This window comes from Chrysemys picta, chromosome 22, assembly GCF_011386835.1.
Source record: "Chrysemys picta bellii isolate R12L10 chromosome 22, ASM1138683v2, whole genome shotgun sequence".
Taxonomy (NCBI): domain Eukaryota; kingdom Metazoa; phylum Chordata; order Testudines; family Emydidae; genus Chrysemys; species Chrysemys picta.
Genome location: NC_088812.1, coordinates 12,593,395 through 12,611,454, shown reverse-complemented (window position 1 = coordinate 12,611,454; position 18,060 = coordinate 12,593,395). Strand labels below are relative to the sequence as shown.

General features: G+C 60.8%; 1 protein-coding gene across 1 annotated transcript; it reads right to left on the bottom strand.

Moving 5' to 3' along the window:
• Positions 1-566: 566 nt before the first annotated feature.
• On the bottom strand, positions 567-16,318 carry CDK2 (cyclin dependent kinase 2). Its single transcript, XM_005311073.4, has 7 exons — positions 15,966-16,318; positions 13,198-13,275; positions 12,763-12,883; positions 12,503-12,673; positions 11,828-11,929; positions 4,259-4,462; positions 567-3,630 (listed from the first exon to the last, which is right to left on the bottom strand). Exons 1-7 carry the CDS (start codon positions 16,079-16,081, stop codon positions 3,526-3,528), a joined length of 897 nt encoding a protein of 298 aa, XP_005311130.1. The 5' UTR covers positions 16,082-16,318; the 3' UTR covers positions 567-3,525.
• Between the last annotated feature and the right edge of the window lie 1,742 nt (positions 16,319-18,060).

Genomic DNA, 18,060 nt, shown 5'->3' with positions numbered 1-18,060 from the left:
GGGGGGGGGCTGCCCCTTGCAACATTGCCAGAGCTAAGGGGAGCTTCGTCCAACAGCTGTACACCTACGTAAGGCAGCGTTGTTAGCCTATTGTCCTCAGCACTAAAATCGCTCCGCTTTTTAAACCACTGACAAGGCCCCAGGGAAGAACTTGCACTTTCCCAGATAAACTTAATGGACCCTCGGCCAGGTGTGCACGGCCCTGGTACTAGTCTGCTTATGCTCTGTCAGCTGCTGGCTCTCATCTTGCATTGTAAGCGCTTTGGAGCAGGGGCTGTTTGCAGCACCTTGCGCACTGGGGGCCTGGCCCACGACTAGGCGCTCTTAAGCCCAGAGCCTGACAGGTAGTGGAGTGGCCCATTGCCATTGAAATCAGTGCCTAACGCCCACTTAAAGACCTTTGTGGCTGTGGGCCTGGGTGACTTGCCCAAGGTCTGTAGCAGACCTGGGAACAGAACCTGTTTCTAAGTGACCTACCCACTGGACAGGACTTCCTCTCTCACCTCATAGGAAATATTTTCTTCTGTAGCTACCCCCCCTTTGAAGAAAATCACATTCACAACAAGTTAAAACTAAGAATATTTTTAATGATTTATAAACCAATCCCATAATATTATTAACATTTGGTAAGAAACAACAGCCTACAAAGAATTACAAAAATCAAGGACGACAAATATATTCGAGGGTTTGTTTTTTAAAAATATTCACTTACAAAAACTCCACAGTGCTTGTCTAACAAATTTTATACAAATCCAGAGCTCTGCTTTAAAACTAACACAGCCTTATAAATATTCCCCTATTTGTTCCAGTCCAAAAAAAATATATTTATGCTCCCAAATATTGTGTCATTATAGCTGTTAACCCGCATCTCCATCTCTCCTTCCCTCTGTTTTCATCATGAGTTGGCAGGAGCATTGTTTTTGGGGAATTCTCTTCCGCCTTCTGTAGCCATCGGCTCGGAGACTCAATTTCCCCTCACTCTTCAAACTGGTTCCCATCAGGCACTTTACGTTGCTGTCCTAACCCTACATTTTTCTTTAGGCAACTGAGTTGAGAAAAAAAGCTAGTCTGCTGTGGAAGGAAATGAGACACAACCTTTCTGCTCTAAAGAAACTCAAGATACAAGAGCTCAAAATAGCTGCGATAGGAACAGAACCATTCTGACTTTTAACCCTCTCCTGGAAAAGGCCCATGTGGCTTATGAGCTAAATCCACAGCTTCCCTTAATGCTCATTCCTTTCCTGGAATATTAATGTGTACCTCTAAAATACTTTTATAAACAACCCTTCAATATAAAATGCTTTACTAGAAAATACACTAAGTCTGTTTTTAAATAGTCTATTCATCTATTGTCAACTGATCTCTTTTGGTTTAGATGTGGATTTCCCCCTCCCCCCATCTCCTCTTTAAGTAGACCCCAAGAGTTTGGCGGTGGGCGGGTGACAGCAGCCCGCCATCCGCACCATGGGATGTTCCAGGCTTTTACAAATGGGGCTGTTTGTAGGGAAACATTACCAGCTCATCTGAAACCGATCCCGTTACTCTGGTGGACAGGGGCCCCTAGCACTAGCTGCTACCTCCGGGATCTCGATCGGAGCCTTACTGCCCATTCCCACACCCCATCTGCACGGCACTTAAAGGAAGCAATATCTGGCTGCCACCGAGGGCTGGGTGACGGGGCTACTTTCGAACACCTTTCCCCACCCTGCAGGACAATCGAAGTGGAAGACTGCTCCAACCCAGACTCAAGAGCACCCCCCAGCCCCTTGAGCTGCCCCTGCTTCCCTAGGATTGGGCCGTTCTTTGTGGATTTAAAATCAGATTCGTTGCTGGGAGGCCAAATCGGACCTTCCAGGGAAACGCAGACACCAGAGTGGCTGGGGAAGCCCACAGGAAAGGAGGTGAATTAAAATCTCAGGCTGGGTGCATGTGCCCATTTTAGAGGCCAGAGCCTCAGCTAGCATAAATACGCATCGCTCTGCTGAAGGCAGCGGCGTTTCACCGTCCGCACCAGCTGGGGATCTGGCCCCATGTGCCGGAGCCAGCCTTTCCACGGGCTGAAGCGCCTCTGGCATGGAAAGATCTGAGCCAAAGGAAAGTGACAAGGAGTCCCACCCCTCCGGGAGCCAGCCCTCCAGAGCGTGTGGGGAGCAGCCCGGCGCGTGGCTGGCACCAGCTCTAGAGAGGTGTACGTCAGATTCTGGGGTCAGATCCGTAGCTGGCAGAAACTGCCAGTGGAACCACACTGATCGACGCCCGCCGAGGATCTGTCCTCTTGCAGCGAACTTGGCCATAGGCAGTGCCACCGAATGAGCGGACAATGACGCGGCGGGCGGAGAATCTATCGGAGGAGACTGCAGCACCATCAGGTTGGGGGCTCCTTTCGGGGACAAAGACCTTTGCGGTCAAAGCCCTTCCGGGAGCAGAGAATTGGGGGGGTGTCTTGCGGGGAGGCCAGGAGAAGAGCCAGCTGCAACAATCAGTTTCAGCTGCTGGGTTCCTGGTCCAGCACCCGGCGCAGGGTGAAGCCTTTAGAGCAAACCCCCTCCTGTGGGTGCAGATTCTCCCCGGAGCGGATGAGGAACCTGCTTCCCTGCAGAAGCTCCATGCATCAGGTCACACCTGGTGAGATGTTCTGTGGGGAGGAGGATGCCAGCGTAGGACGTGCGAGGGGCTTGGGCCCCGTCGATCAACACCCATGGGACATGAAGGGGGGATGCTAAGTGAGCAGAGTTCCTGCTTAGGGTCAGGTCCTGCCGGGGAGGAGGGGAGCTGAGCAGGCCCCACACACTGCAGGATCAGCCCTTACAACGCATGTTTCCTGAGCGGTTGGGGACGTGTGGGCCCCCCCAACCCAAAGAGCCACTGGGGATTCTGGCCGCCAATCCGCAGGGTCCAATTTGCGGCAGGAACAGGAGTCACCAGGCGCACCGGCTGCAGCTCGAGTCCCTGGTGCAGCAGACTCCAGGGGGCTGGACAGGGAGCAGGCAGTGGGTGGGCGTGCGAGTTCACCGGGGCCAGCTGAGCGTATCTAGTTGGTAGGAGGGGATGGTTCCCCAGCCAGACCCGCCCTGCCTTCCACCCATGGAGGGGGGGGGGGTTCACCCTGTGTTGGAGCAGGAATTCAGGGGGGCTCCGCTGAAGAGGCTCAGAGGGGGGCATGCCCAGGGAGGTGAAAGAAGGGGCTCAACCAGGCCAGCTGGGGGGGGACGCTCCCAGCTGCAGCGAGCAAGGTCCCATTGCTGGTGCTGGAAGCCAAGCCCTCCGGGGAGGGTCAAAGCTGCAGACAAGGTGCTCCAGCCAGGGCAACGGGGGCTGGGCTGGGGGGGGGGGGGTGTCGCCCCCTCCGTTCAGCACCCGCACGGCCGGGAGGCTAAGTGCAAGTCCGCAGGGGCAGGATGAGTCACAGGATCCCCAGGGCAGGCCCAGCGCCAGGAGACGGATCCAGATACAGGCACAGGCCAGACAGAGCCAGCGTGGGGGCAGCAGAGTCCTGGCTGGGCCGGCCCCCGCCCCGAAGCCACTTCACAAGCGCAGGTGAGGGACGGCCTTGGTGACGTCCCGGAAGAAGGGATGGTTCAGCGCTGACTTGGCCGAAATCCGCTTGTTGGGGTCGTAGTGCAGCATTTGCTGGGTAGGAGAGGGGGTGGTGGTTATTGTGGGTGGGGGACGGGACAGGCGGGAACCCTGCCATTCCCATGGCAACTGTCATCCTGAAGCACCAAGGTGGGTGGGTCACACCCAAGGCTGTAGTGCAGCTGCCCCTGGGGTGGAACGTGGTAGTTGTTCCAACACCACCGCTAAGGACAGGGAACGAGACGGAATCTCAAACCCTTGGAACATCTCCGGGGGAATTTAGAGACAATGCGATGAACTCTGGTCTGGACGCCGGGGCTAACGCCTCTCGCAGCGGAAGGGCAGAGGGTCGGGCAGGCAGGACTCCTGGTTCTCGTTCCAGCCGCTACCGCATGGGGATCTGGGGTCTATTGCTGGTTCTGCCGCTGATTGCGTGGCCTGGACAAGTCACTTCCCCCCGTGTCTCAGGCTGCCCCAGCGGGGTGGGGGAAGAGGGGGCGGCTCTTGCTGTCCGTGCAGCATCAGTGGAGGGCTAAGGAGCTCAGCTACGGCTGGAGGGCAAGTGGCTTCCAGTCCCCAGCTCCAGCCCTGCACTCTCCCAAGAAACCTCGTTCCTCTCCCCCTGCCTGCCCCCAAGCTAACTAGGTACGGGGTCAATCCTGGAGCCCCCCCAGCTACTCACAGCCAAGAGCTTCCTCCCTTCCTCGTCCAGGGGGGGCACCACCTTGCTGAAGTCCTGTCTGGCCCATTTGGGGAAGCTGGGCTTGTAATCAGGCATGGAAGTGACCCCCGGCCACACGGCCTCGTCCGGGGTGCCCAGCGTCCGGAAGATGCGGAAGAGCTGGTCAATTTCCGAGTCTCCGGGAAACAGGGCTCGCCTGGTGATCTGGAGAGCAGGAGAGGGGTCAAGCGAGGTCCCAGCACAGCCCCACCTCCCAGTGGCTCAAAGCAATGGGGGGAGGGGGGGCTTTCCCACCCTCCTCTCTCCCCAAAGGAGGGAGCTGAGGGCCAGGGATGCTCTGGCCACACATCAGTTACCGGCTCAGCACAGAGGGAAGGATCGTTTCCTGATCCCCTCTGGCCTTAAACCCTACGAATCATCCCCTCACTCGACAGCCTTGTGACTGACCCCCCCACACTGCAGCAAAGCCTCTACCCGGCAGCGGTGGGGGTGACCTGGGAACGAAGGGTTACGGCCAACTGGCTCCTGGGGGAAACAGCCCACTCCGTGGTCTGCTCCCTTCTTGCCCACCCAGTGATGCAGACACCAGCCCACGTGTTCTGCATGACACCCCTCTTCGTCCCCCCGCTGCCAGCACAACCCCTTCCCCTGGGGCGGGGGAAATGCCAGGCAGGGCTGTGACGGAGCAGGGAGCAGGGCAGATTTGACCTGGGAATGTTGCAGGGGGGTTGCAGTGGGGATGTGGGACTTCCCTTGAAGGGAGCTACCTGAGCTGTAACCTGAGCCAGGAACGGGGGTGGGGAGAATTAACACCTTCTGCCCGGGAGACTGAACAAAGGAGAGGAGCAGCGGGAGGGGCTGGGAGTTTAGTTTCGGTTGGGGCTGGGTGGTGCAACGCAGGGAACCCCAAGCTGGGGTCTAAGCTCCCTGAACCTCCCAGAGGGACCTAATTGAGGGGGGTCTGGTCGTACCTACACGCTCTGCTTGAGACTGTGTTCCTGTCCTTGAATAAACCTTCTGCTTTACTGGCTGGCTGAGAGTCGCAGTGAATCTCGGGAAGAGGGGTGCAGGGCCCTAACTCCCCCACAATCCGCAACAACTGGTGGCAGCGACGGGATCTACTGCACCCCGTGGACGGCGCTTCCTGCAGTAAGTGACTGGGGAGCAGTAAAACGAAGGGGGATTGACGGGGACCAGGCCTGCTGAAGAGTGGGAGAGAGACGGTTATTACCCCTGGGAGTGTGTGACCAGCGAGAAGGACTTTTGCAGTAACAGGGTCCCCCGGGGGGATCGCAGCGAGTGGTCCCAGGGGCGGAGGAGTCTGCAGCTCGACCCTGGCAGAGAGGTGGTGACCTCGAGAAGGGCTGGCACACTAGGGGTCTCCCTGGGAACTGTGGGGAGCTGTGAGCACACAGGCCGGTGAGTGGCCAGCAGGAAGATGTATGCCAAGCGGCTTAAGAGCGACCTGGTGGAGCTGTGCAAGCAGAGGCGGCTGCGCATTGGGAGGCTCACCAAAGAACAGCTCATTGCCCAGCTGGAGGCGGAAGATCGCGCGAATGAACTGATCCCTGTGTCTCAGGGAAGCAGCCTGGCAAATGCAGCGCAGGCACCAGTGTCTGTCCCAGCTGGGAGTGGTCAGCCGGCTGCTGAGGGCTTCCCGAGACCCCTCCTTCCTATGCCTAGGGGAAGGGTGGGGAGGAGCCCAGCAAATACCGAGGGCGCCGTGACCCCCCCGGCCAGCAGGGGGTCCCCCCGGCGAAGCCCGCCGGCCAGCAGAGGAGCCTCCCGGCGACGTTCGGCATCCGGGGAGCGGAATTGGCTGGAATGGGAGAAAGAGCTAAAACTGAGGGAGCTGGAGGATCGTGAACAACAGAGACAGCATGAAGAGAGACAGCATCAGCGTGAAGAGAGACAGAGACAGCATGAACGGGAGGAGAATGAGAGACAAAGACAGCATGAACTGGAACTGGCGAGACTGAGGGGCAGCGAACCCCCGGCTGCGGTGAGTGAGGGGGGACCCAGGACTGCACGGAGCTTTGATAAGTGCATCATGGCCCCATACAAGGAGGGGGAGGACATGGATGACTTCCTGGAGGCCTTTGAGACGGCCTGCGAGCTGCACCGGGTGGATCCCGCGGACAGACTCCGGGTCCTTACCCCCTTACTGGACCCCAAATCCGTGGCATTGTACCGCCAACTGGGAGAGGCAGAGAAAGGGGACTACGAACTATTCAAAAGGGCCCTGCTACGAGAGTTTGGGCTGACTCCTGAGATGTACCGGGAAAGGTTCCGGGGTCAAGATAAAACCCCTGAGATCTCATATTTGCAACTAGCCGTCCGCATGGAAAGATACGCCAGCAAGTGGGCTGGTGGGGCCCAGACGAAGGAGGACCTGATTAAACTGCTGGTACTGGAGCAACTGTATGAGCGGTGCCCATCCGACCTGAGGCTGTGGTTGCTGGACAGAAAGCCAGAGAACCCGCGACACGCCGGGCAGCTGGCTGATGAGTTTGTAAAGAGCCGGTCAGGGGGTGGCAGGGAGGAGCCCCAAAGGAACAGGCCCGCCGCGATGCAGAGAGAGAGTCACCCTGGGACCTCCCAAAGGGGGAATATGGGGAATCCCCTCCCACGGGGAAGGCCCAGCATCAGGGACAACCGACCGGCTCGAGGGGACCCACGGGACCTGAGCTGCTATTACTGCGGCCGAAGAGGCCACGTTCGGGCCCAGTGCCCCAAGCTCAAGGACAGACTGAGCAGACCGAACCCGCACCGGGTTAACTTGGTAGAGGCCCAGACGGACGAGGGGCAGGCTTCCCACGCAAGAGGGGCTGGCAGCTTATCAACTGCTCAAGAGAGAGAAGGGCCCCCGGCCAGCTTCTCTGGGGGGCCAGATGCTCCGGATTCAAAGTTCTCCGTTTACAGGGTTGGCGCGGGGCTGTCCCTGCGGAGCGAGTGCCTTGTTCCCCTGGAGGTGGATGGGAAGAAAGTTTATGGATACTGGGACACGGGCGCAGAGGTGACACTGGCCCGGCCCGAGGTGGTGGCCCCAGATCGGCTGGTGCCCAACACCTTCCTGACCCTGACCGGGGTGGGCGGGACCCCATTCAAGGTTCCCGTAGCGAGGGTACACCTGAAATGGGGGGCCAAGGAGGGCCCCAAGGACGTGGGAGTGCACCACCATTTGCCCACTGAGGTGTTGATGGGGGGGGACCTAGAGGACTGGCCAAGCAGCCCCCAGACCGCCTTAGTCGTGACCCGTAGCCAGAGCCGGCGAGGGGCACTACGCCCTGACCTTGGGAAGGATGTCCCACCGGAGGCACCGAACCCTTCCCGGGTGGGGAGGGAACACCCAAGGACAGGCCGCGGGGTGGCTGGGGCTTCCGACCCAGCCGACGAGAGGGAGCAGGTCCCCATCCCTTCCTCAGCCGCCGAGTTCCAGGCCGAGTTGCAGAAGGACCCCTCCCTGCGGAAGCTAAGGGGCCTGGCTGACCTCAGTGTGGGACAGACCATGAGGAGAGGATGCAAGGAGAGGTTCCTGTGGGAGAAGGGGTTCCTCTACCGAGAGTGGGCTCCCCCGGGGGAAGTGGAGTCGTGGGGGATCAGGAGGCAGCTGGTGGTTCCCCAGAAGTTTCGCCACAAGCTACTGTACCTGGCCCATGACATCCCTCTCGCAGGGCACCAGGGGATCCGGCGCACCAGGCAGAGGCTGCTACAGAACTTTTACTGGCCCGGGGTCTTCACCAACGTCCGGCAGTACTGCCGATCCTGTGACCCCTGCCAGAGGGTGGGGAAGGCCCGGGACAAGGGGAAGGCAGCATTGAGACCTTTGCCCATCATAGAGGAGCCTTTCCAGAAGGTGGCCATGGACATAGTGGGACCTCTCAGCAAGACGACCCGGTCTGGGAAGAAATACATCCTGGTGGTGGTAGATTTCGCCACCCGCTACCCCGAGGCAGTGCCCTTATCGTCCATTGAAGCAGACACTGTGGCGGATGCGCTGCTGACCATTTTCAGCCGAGTGGGGTTCCCCAAGGAAGTCTTGACGGACCAAGGGTCCAACTTCATGTCGGCCCTACTCCGGTGCTTGTGGGAGAGATGTGGGGTCCGGCACAACTGGGCCTCAGCATATCACCCCCAATCCAACGGGCTGGTGGAGAGGTTCAATGGGACGCTAAAAATGATGCTGAAAACATTTATGAATCAGCACCCGCAGGACTGGGACAAGTACTTACCTCACCTGCTGTTTGCGTACAGGGAGGTACCCCAGGAGTCTACCGGGTTTTCGCCTTTCGAACTGCTATATGGAAGGCGGGTAAGGGGGCCCCTCGACCTGATGAGAGACGAATGGGAGGGGAAGGCCACTCCTGACGGAGAGTCGGTGGTGGAGTATGTCCTGACCTTCCGGGAACGACTTGCCGAGCTCATGGGCCTGGCCAGGGAGAATCTGGCCAGAGCCCAGAGGAAGCAGAAGGTCTGGTATGACCGCACAGCACGGGCCCGCGCCTTCGCCACTGGGGATCAGGTGATGGTCCTCATCCCCGTGAGGAAAAACAAACTCCAGGCCGCCTGGGAAGGGCCCTTCAAGGTTGTCAAGCAACTAAACGAGGTAAACTATGTGGTGGAGCTGTCGAACCGGGCACATCACCACCGGGTGTACCATGTGAATATGATGAAGCCATATTATGACAGGGGGAATATGGTGTTGGCCGTGTGTGGACAGTGGGAGGGGCAGGGGGATGACCCTTTAGTAGATCTATTCCCTGGGACAAGAGTTGGCTTCCCCCTGGAAGCAATTCCCCTCTCTGATCGGCTAACCCCTGCCCAGCGAGCTGAGATCGGAGGGGTGCTGCATCTGTACCAGCAGCTGTTTTCCAACCAGCCTGGACGCACTAATCTGACTGTCCACCGGGTGCAGACAGGATCGCACCCGCCTATAAAATGCTCCCCCTTCCGAGCCACAGGGAAAACTGCTCAGGACCTGGAAAGAGAGGTCAATGACATGCTGGCTTTGGGGGTGATCCAGCCGTCTTCCAGCCCTTGGGCCTCGCCGGTGGTGCTGGTCCCCAAAAAGGACGGGTCGATCCGGTTCTGTGTGGACTATCGGAAGCTCAATGCCATCACTGTAGCCGATGCCTACCCCATGCCCAGGCCGGACGAGCTCCTAGACAAGCTGGGAGGTGCTCGGTACCTTACCACCATGGATCTTACAAAGGGCTATTGGCAAGTGCCGCTGGATGCAGATGCCAGGCTGAAATCGGCCTTTGTCACCCCTCTGGGGCTCTATGAGTTCCTGACCCTGCCCTTCGGCCTCAAGGGAGCGCCGGCCACCTTCCAGCGCCTGGTGGATCAGCTACTGAGGGGGATGGAGAGTTTTGCCGTGGCGTATATCGATGACATCTGTGTCTTTAGCCAGACCTGGGAGGACCACATATCCCAGGTTAGACAAGTGCTGGACCGACTCCAGAAGGCTGGGCTGACCGTAAAACCGGAGAAGTGCAAGGTGGGGATGGCTGAGGTATCCTACCTAGGCCACCGGGTGGGAAGCGGCTGCCTAAAGCCGGAACCAGCCAAAGTGGAGGTGATCAGAGACTGGCCCGCTCCTCAAACCAAAAAGCAGGTCCAAGCCTTTATTGGGATGGCAGGGTACTATCGGAGGTTCGTGCCCCACTTTAGCGCCATAGCCGCCCCCATCACTGAGCTGTGCAAGAAGGGGAAGCCAGACAAAGTGGTCTGGACCGAGGAGTGCCAGGAGGCTCTCCGGGCGCTGAAGGAGGCTCTGGTCAGTGGCCCAGTTCTGGCAAACCCAGACTTTGACAAGCCCTTTATGGTGTTCACCGACGCCTCAGACACAGGACTGGGGGCGGTGTTAATGCAGGAGGATGAAAAGGGGGAGAGACACCCCATCGTGTACCTGAGCAAGAAGTTACTACCCCGGGAGCAGAACTACGCGGCCATCGAGAAGGAATGCCTGGCCATGGTGTGGGCCCTCAAGAAACTAGAGCCATATCTCTTTGGGCGTCACTTCACCGTGCACACCGACCACTCTCCCCTGACCTGGCTGCACCAGATGAAAGGAGCCAACGCCAAGCTCCTGAGATGGAGCCTGCTCCTGCAGGATTATGACATGGACGTGGTCCATGTGAAGGGACGTGACAACCTGATAGCGGACGCGTTGTCCCGGAGAGGGAGCCCTGAACTTCCCCAGGTCACTGGTCAGAGTGACCCCGCTCAGTTCAGTCTCGAAGGGGGGAGAGATGTGACGGAGCAGGGAGCAGGGCAGATTTGACCTGGGAATGTTGCAGGGGGGTTGCAGTGGGGATGTGGGACTTCCCTTGAAGGGAGCTACCTGAGCTGTAACCTGAGCCAGGAACGGGGGTGGGGAGAATTAACACCTTCTGCCCGGGAGACTGAACAAAGGAGAGGAGCAGCGGGAGGGGCTGGGAGTTTAGTTTCGGTTGGGGCTGGGTGGTGCAACGCAGGGAACCCCAAGCTGGGGTCTAAGCTCCCTGAACCTCCCAGAGGGACCTAATTGAGGGGGGTCTGGTCGTACCTACACGCTCTGCTTGAGACTGTGTTCCTGTCCTTGAATAAACCTTCTGCTTTACTGGCTGGCTGAGAGTCGCAGTGAATCTCGGGAAGAGGGGTGCAGGGCCCTAACTCCCCCAACCGGCTCAGCACAGAGGGAAGGATCGTTTCCTGATCCCCTCTGGCCTTAAACCCTACGAATCATCCCCTCACTCGACAGCCTTGTGACTGACCCCCCCACACTGCAGCAAAGCCTCTACCCGGCAGCGGTGGGGGTGACCTGGGAACGAAGGGTTACGGCCAACTGGCTCCTGGGGGAAACAGCCCACTCCGTGGTCTGCTCCCTTCTTGCCCACCCAGTGATGCAGACACCAGCCCACGTGTTCTGCATGACACCCCTCTTCGTCCCCCCGCTGCCAGCACAACCCCTTCCCCTGGGGCGGGGGAAATGCCAGGCAGGGCACCCCCCCCCCCCCCCCCCCGAGAACACAACAGAGCCCTTTTATTTCCCGGTTCCTGCTCGGCGGGTCAGCACCCCTCTCCAGGGACGTCACCAAGCGCATCCCGGAGCTGCCCCTGGGCAGAGGAAGCGAGGCTGAGGCTGCCCATCTGACACCATCAGCAGCTCTGGCAGTGCGTGTGGGGTGGGGGGGGGGCCTTGATCTGCCCCATCACACGCTTAACGCTGCCTCTCACGCCTGGGGGAAAACGAACAAGGGAGACTCCTCTGTGGAGCACCAGGCCAGGCAGCGAGACCCGCTGCGCCTGGTGGTGGCTGGGTGCAAGAGGCAGGATGGAGTAACTAAGTCATACTCCTTCCCTCAGCATGGGACAGGACGAGCTGGGAACAGAGAGGAGCAGGGTAAAGCCCCCCCCCCCCCCCCCCCGATCTCCCAGACACACATGACCTTCAGTCGGGGCAGGATCAGGCCCCCAGACCAGGGATTGCGCTTGTTTCACTCCCCCCACTGCACGGGGCACACGGGGCCCCTCCCTGACTGCGGGACGAGAAAAACCACGTGCCAGGGCGCGGGGGGCACGTACCATCTCGGCAAAGATGCAGCCCAGGCTCCAGATATCCACGGCCGTCGAGTAGTACTTGCAGCCGAGCAGGATTTCAGGGGCGCGGTACCAGAGAGTCACCACCTGGCGAAGTGGGGGAAATCCTTGTTAATCACGACAGGGACATCTCTCCCCCTTTCCGCTCCAAGGACCCCAAAGGGCTTTACACACCACAGGCCTCCGGGAAACTTCGTAATCCCCATTTTGCAGATGGAGAAACCGAGGCACAGAAAGGGAAACTCACCGAAGGCGAGACAGTGAATTTTGGGGGGAGCTGAGAATAGAACCCAGGAGTCCGGGCTCCCAGCCTTGTGGGGGTAACCGTTAGACACTCCTCTCCCTAGTAGGACTCTGGTCCAGGAACGGAGCGGCAGGGTGGTGTGAGGCCATGGGTCTGGGAGCCTGGAGTAGGCGCAGGGGATGCAGCCGGATCTCTCCCACCCCCTAAGTGCTGTTGGTGGCATGACAGCCTTGGAGGAGTCCGCAGGAGGCGGGATCAGCTGGAGCCGGGGGTCCTGGTGCAGGGAGGACCGGGATGTTCAGCCCATCGGGGGCACCTATCCGGGTGAGGTGGCCCCATCTCACTGCCTAGCCCCTGGATCCCAGCTCCCAGCAGGAGCCAGATGGCTGGAGGAGGGGGGAGCCCCCTGGACGCACCTCATGGGTGTAGGTTCGCACCGGCACGCCGAACGCCCGCGCCAGCCCGAAGTCCGCTAGCTTGATGGCTCCCTCGGCGTTGATGAGCAGGTTCTGGGGCTTGAGGTCGCGGTGCAGCACCCGGTGGGAGTGGCAGAAAGCCAGGCCCTGCAGCAGCTGGAACAGGTAACTCTGCAGCGGGGGGCAGACAGGGCTGGGGTCAGCGGGGAGGAGAGGACGCTGGGGAAGGGGCGGAGCAGCACGCCAGCCAGGCCGGTTACCTTGATGAGGGGCAGAGGGATGCCGCTGATGGAGGAGGAGTCCATGAACTTCTTCAGGTCCTGGTGCAGGAACTCGAAGACCAGGTAGAGCTTGTTCTCCGTGTGGATCACGTCCAGCAGCCTGCGGGCGCAGGGGGAGGAACGAGGAGACGTCACGGCTCCCGCCCTGGAGAGGCCCTGGGAGGAGGGGCGGGGGCGTTCACTCGCCGTGTCCCATGCCCGTCCTGGCCTCAGGCAGGCAGCACCCGGTGTGACGAGCTTGTGGGGCACACGTCCCGCTGGGGAGCCGGGCCCAGACCAACACGATGGGGGCCACAGCTCTGGGTCCCCACCAGCCCGGGGGAAGAGGGGCTCTGGATCCCAGTAGCTCAGCGACCGCGTGGTGCCACCCTACAGGGACCTCGTTAACTCACTTCGCCACCCACCCCCACTTACTTGACGATGTTGGAGTGATTCAGCTCCTTGAGCAGGGAGATCTCCCGGATGGCCGTGCTGGGGACGCCCTCCGTCTCTCTGCGGGGGGAGGGAAGCCATGGGGAGCCTGGAGACACGCAGAAGGTCTGGGGCTCCAATCAACCCCAGCCCCCCTTGAGTGACATCCGTGACACCAAAGCACTTACGCCAGGCGGCCTAAGAACTCCAGCCCAGCACACACAGGCCCCAGCCTAGTGCAGCACCAATAAGCCAAAAACCCTTTACACGGATGCAACCCCATGGAAATGCAGCCACCTCTGGGGTGGAAGCAACAGCGAGGAGAGGGGGCAGCTTCGGACACAGGGACAAAACCCCTGCCCGCCCTAGGGATTGTTCACATCTGGGCAGAGCTGACGGGGCCCCTGAACGCATCGACCCCACAGGCCTGGACCAGCTCTCTGGGTCGGAACCAGGGGTCCAGGGCTATTCAGTGCCCTGCGCACTGCTGCATCCCCTCCCGGCAGGGCCGGCTCCAGGGTTTTGGCCGCCCCGAAAGCCGTCATCAGGTGATCGCGATCTGCGGCAGCAATTCGGCGGGAGGTCTTTCGCTCCGAGCAGGAGTGAGGGACCGTCCGCCGAACTGCCGCCGAATAGCACCCACCTGCCCGGCACAGGCAGACCGCAGGAGCGACCAGGGGCTGGGAACACTCTCCACAGCCCATTCAGACCAGAGGGGGTCTTGTGAATCACAGGCTCCATAGGGCCATTGAGATCACCTGGCCTGGCCCGCGTCACGCAGGCCCGGCACCTCCCAGCCGAGCTAGAGCAGAGCTTGGAGAAAAACGTCCAACCTCGGTTTAAAAATGGCCAGTGATGGAGAATCCACTATGGCCCAGTGGTTAGTGACCCTCGTCCCTACAGATCTGCGCCTTATCTCCAGTCAGAAACTGTCTCACTTCAACTTCCTGCCACTGGACCTGTTAGACCAGGGGTCTCCAACTCGACCAGTGCCAGTCCTCAGATCCTCCCAGCCGGCCAATAATGTCACTCATGCTGCCCAGAACCCGCCCCACACCTGCCTAAGGCTCTGGGAGGGAGTTTGGGTGGGGGAGGAGATTGGGGTGCAGGCTCTGGAAGGGAGTTTGGGTGCAGAAGGGGTGAGAGGTTGGGCTCTGGGAGGGAGTTTGGGTGCTGGGTGCAGGCTCTGGGCTGGGGCAGGGGTGCAGGAGAAGGGGGTGGGGTTGCAGGCTCTGGGAAGAAGTTTGGGGGTGGGGGTACAGGCTCTGTGAGAGGGGTGGGGATGTGGTGCTTACCTGGGGCTCCAAGGCAGGGCAGGGGACCCCCAAGCACCACCCCTGGAGTTTCCCATTGGCCGCAGGAGCGCTCGGGGCGGGGACAGCGCGCAGAGGCACAGCCCTGCCCCGCGTCCGCAGGGAGGGGCCAGCAGCGACGCAGATGGGGAGCGCCCGGGGCCGGCAGGTGGGGCCAAGGGAGAGACCTGACCCCAAAACTGCTGGAGCCCCGTGGGCCACTGGGGAGGTTCGCGGGCCGCAGATGGGCCGCGAGTGTGAGACCCCCGTGTTAGACCTTTGTCTGTGAGACTGACGAGCCCATTAGCACTGGCCTCAAGTCCCCCCTTCCCCCTCTCTCTGCTCAGCTAAATAGACTGAGCTCCGGGAGCCTGTCGCTACAAATCCTTCCATCAGCCTCCTGGCTCTTCTGAGTCTCTCCGGCGGATCCACATCCCCCTTGGATTGTGGCACCAGAACCGGGCACAGACGCCGGAGCAGCCTTAATTCAACCTCCGGCCCCTACTCGACGTGTGGGCAGCTGTCCACTGGCCCCGAGACCCACCACGTGGTACCGACTTTACCTGCCCCCGCATTAAGAGCGACAGTGACTGAGACGGGACCCCCAAAGCCGGCCCGGGTGCCATGACCCACCCGGGCGGCTGAGAGGCAAAGCTGGCTGGGATATTCCTTCACTGCACCGGGGAAGAGAATTTCTTCGGGGACCTGCTGACGGCAGCCAGACAATTTAAGAACGGCTGTTTCAGCGAAGTCCAGACAAGGCCTAAAACTGGAGCGAGTGACTGACCGGTCTCAGCTCCGTAGAATGACCTCTGTCAGGGCGTTAAGGAAGCGTAGGGGGCAGAAGACACCCCCACCAGAAATGGGGCTGCAGGAAAGGCTGAGGGGTGTCATTCCCCCCGCCAGCACCAGGCATCCGAAGGGCTGACTGGCGCCAGCCTTACTGAGCTTGGTGGAGCGCTGCTGATTGACCCCAGCGGGAGCTGGGAAGTGCCCAGAAACATCCAGCGTCCCCCTGGAGAGAGGGACCCGGGTGCCCCCTCCCAGCACCCCAAACCCAAGGGTTATCCTGGCTTCTAGCAGCGCCCTGCCCACCCCCGGCCACCAGCTCGACAGTCTGGCTCTGCCCACCTCGGATGCACCTCACCAAGTGAATTCATGCCAAGGCCCTGGTGACAGCCGGCCCAGCCGCTCCCGGGGCACCCCAGCCCCACAGGCAGGGAACTGGCCCCCCGGATGCCAGCCCCACCCCGGACCCCGTCTCTGCTACATCTGCACCCCCAAGGTGCCACACGCTTCGCCCCCGGGGGTGGGCTCCTGCAGGAGGCCCCCAGCCCTCGAGGCGAGGGGTCTGCCCGGCCCAGGGAGGGGCCAGCTGCTTGTGCCCCACCCCCCCAACCTCGGGCTACGGGAGGGGCCCCGCGGCCGGAGACGGGGGGGTTCCTGGGACTCCCCCGGGGGGTCGGGGGGGGGACTCACGTATCCAGGCGGATTTTCTTCAGCGCCACCACCTCGCCGGTGACCTTGTTCCTGGCCTTGTACACAACCCCGTAGGTGCCCTCGCCGATCTTCTCCACCTTCTGGAAGTTCTCCATGGGGCGCGGGCAGGCGGCGGCCGGGGCCGCGGAGGGGCTGGTCCCGGAGCCGGCCCGCCCCGGGGAGGGGGCCAGGGATCGGGCCCGGGATCGCGGCCCCTGGGGAGGGGGGGGCGGGGGCGGCCCGGACAGAACGTTCCGCGGCCCCCGGCGGTTACAAACCCACCCAACTGGCAACAATGTAGCGCCGCCCCCCGCCCGGCCGCTTCCCGCGTTCCACTCGCCCCGCCCACCCCGCCGCGCCATTGGCTGGCGCCTGGAGGGGACGCTGGGAGCGACGCGGGAGTCTCCTTAAAGGGACAGGCGCCGAGAAAGCAGCGGGTTTCCCCCCTCCACCGTAGGGTTAGGGGGTGGGCCAGACCCAGAGCTGCGCTTAAATCCTAGGTGACCCCCCGGCTGGGGGTCAGCGGGGGGAGCCCCAGGTGACCCCACGCCAGTCCATTGGCTGATCCCCAGCTGTGTTTATTATTGGGGGGATTCCCCCCCCAGATTCCTTGAGCCCCCTCCCGAGCTGGAGCGGGCCAGGCCCCCCCTCCCTAAGGAGACTCCCCTCCCTCCAGGTGCTCCCCTATCCCCAGGGAGCTGCTCCCCTCCCTTCCCCCCACCCCGCATGCGGGATCCCCCAGCCCTGCCTGGGCTCCGCCTGGCAGAATATGAAGGGGGAGTCCCAGGGTTAAGATTATGATCGATCGATGGCAAGTGCCCCCGTTTGTCCGGCGCCTCGGAAGCCCTGAGGCCCTCGCTCAGAACCAGCTTTCAGCTTCCGCTCCAAAAACTAAACCACGAAGGCCCAGCTCCTGCAAAGTACTGAGACTCCAAACTTCCTTTGAGGGTCTGGGCCTTAGGCCCCCTCCGCACGGGGGATTTCAGACCTAGCAGCCTAACGCAGCCAGCCAAACGCGCGCCCCCCTCGCCCCCAGGGGATTCGTGCACCACGAGCTGCGCCCAGCCCTGGCCATTCTGAGCAGGGCAGCACAACTCATCTGTGAGAAGGTCCAACCGGTGACTTGAGCCCGGCCTGGAAGCACCTGCTCAGGGCTCTTTAATCCGGCAGACAAAAGAGCTGGCAGTGGAAGGCGGTGGAGTTCCTGCTGAACTGGTTTGGTTCTGCGCCTGGCCATTTCGGGTGACGAGCTCCCGTGCGGCTTGGCTGGGAGACAGGGCGGCCATGCGCTTTGCTCGCTGCCCATCAGGCCTCAGCTCGTGAACGGGGACCCAGGGGGCGGTTGCGGTGCCGGTTTATTGTGTGGATTGGCTCCTTCCTTTCCGCGCTCTCTCATTTCCCGGAGCCCGGGGGTCTCTTCCCCGAAGGGATCCGGCTCCAGCCGTTCTGTGTGTGTCTCGGATAGCGTCGGCTGGTCTGGTCTGAAAGCCAGGTACATACAGACTCTGACATCTCCCGGGGACGTGCTTTGGGGCAGTCTTCCACCGGCGTGAGACAAAGGCTCCACAGTGCTCATGTGTCAGTCATGTCACAGATGGCCATGGGGAACGATTTCATTGCTGGCCAAAGCCTGTAGGATCTGTACCGTCGACTGTCAGTGACGTCTCGTTTTGGAGCCACAAATCGGTAGCAGATGGGACAGGACCGATACTCTGGGTGCCGTGGGCCAGTCCCTTCCTTGCTGTGCGCCTCACTTTCACCATTACGTTCGTGCAGATAAAAACTCATTCTGCTTTGGGCTTTCCTGAGGCTCGTCTCTGAAGATCTCGAAATACTTTCCCAATATTCATGACTTGAGCTTCATCAGCTTCCTAAGAGGTAGATGTAAGCTCTCCAGGGACAGGCTGGTTTTTCTGCAGTGGGTATGTACCACACCTAGCGCAACCGTCCATGACTGCACCCTGGGCACTACTGCAAGGCACATCATAAATAGACCCATTTTAAGGTGGAAAGACTGAGGCGCAGAAGAGAAGCGATTTGCCTCCTGTCGCACAGTGGTAAAACTGGGTTTTGACTGACAGGCCATCTGCTCTAA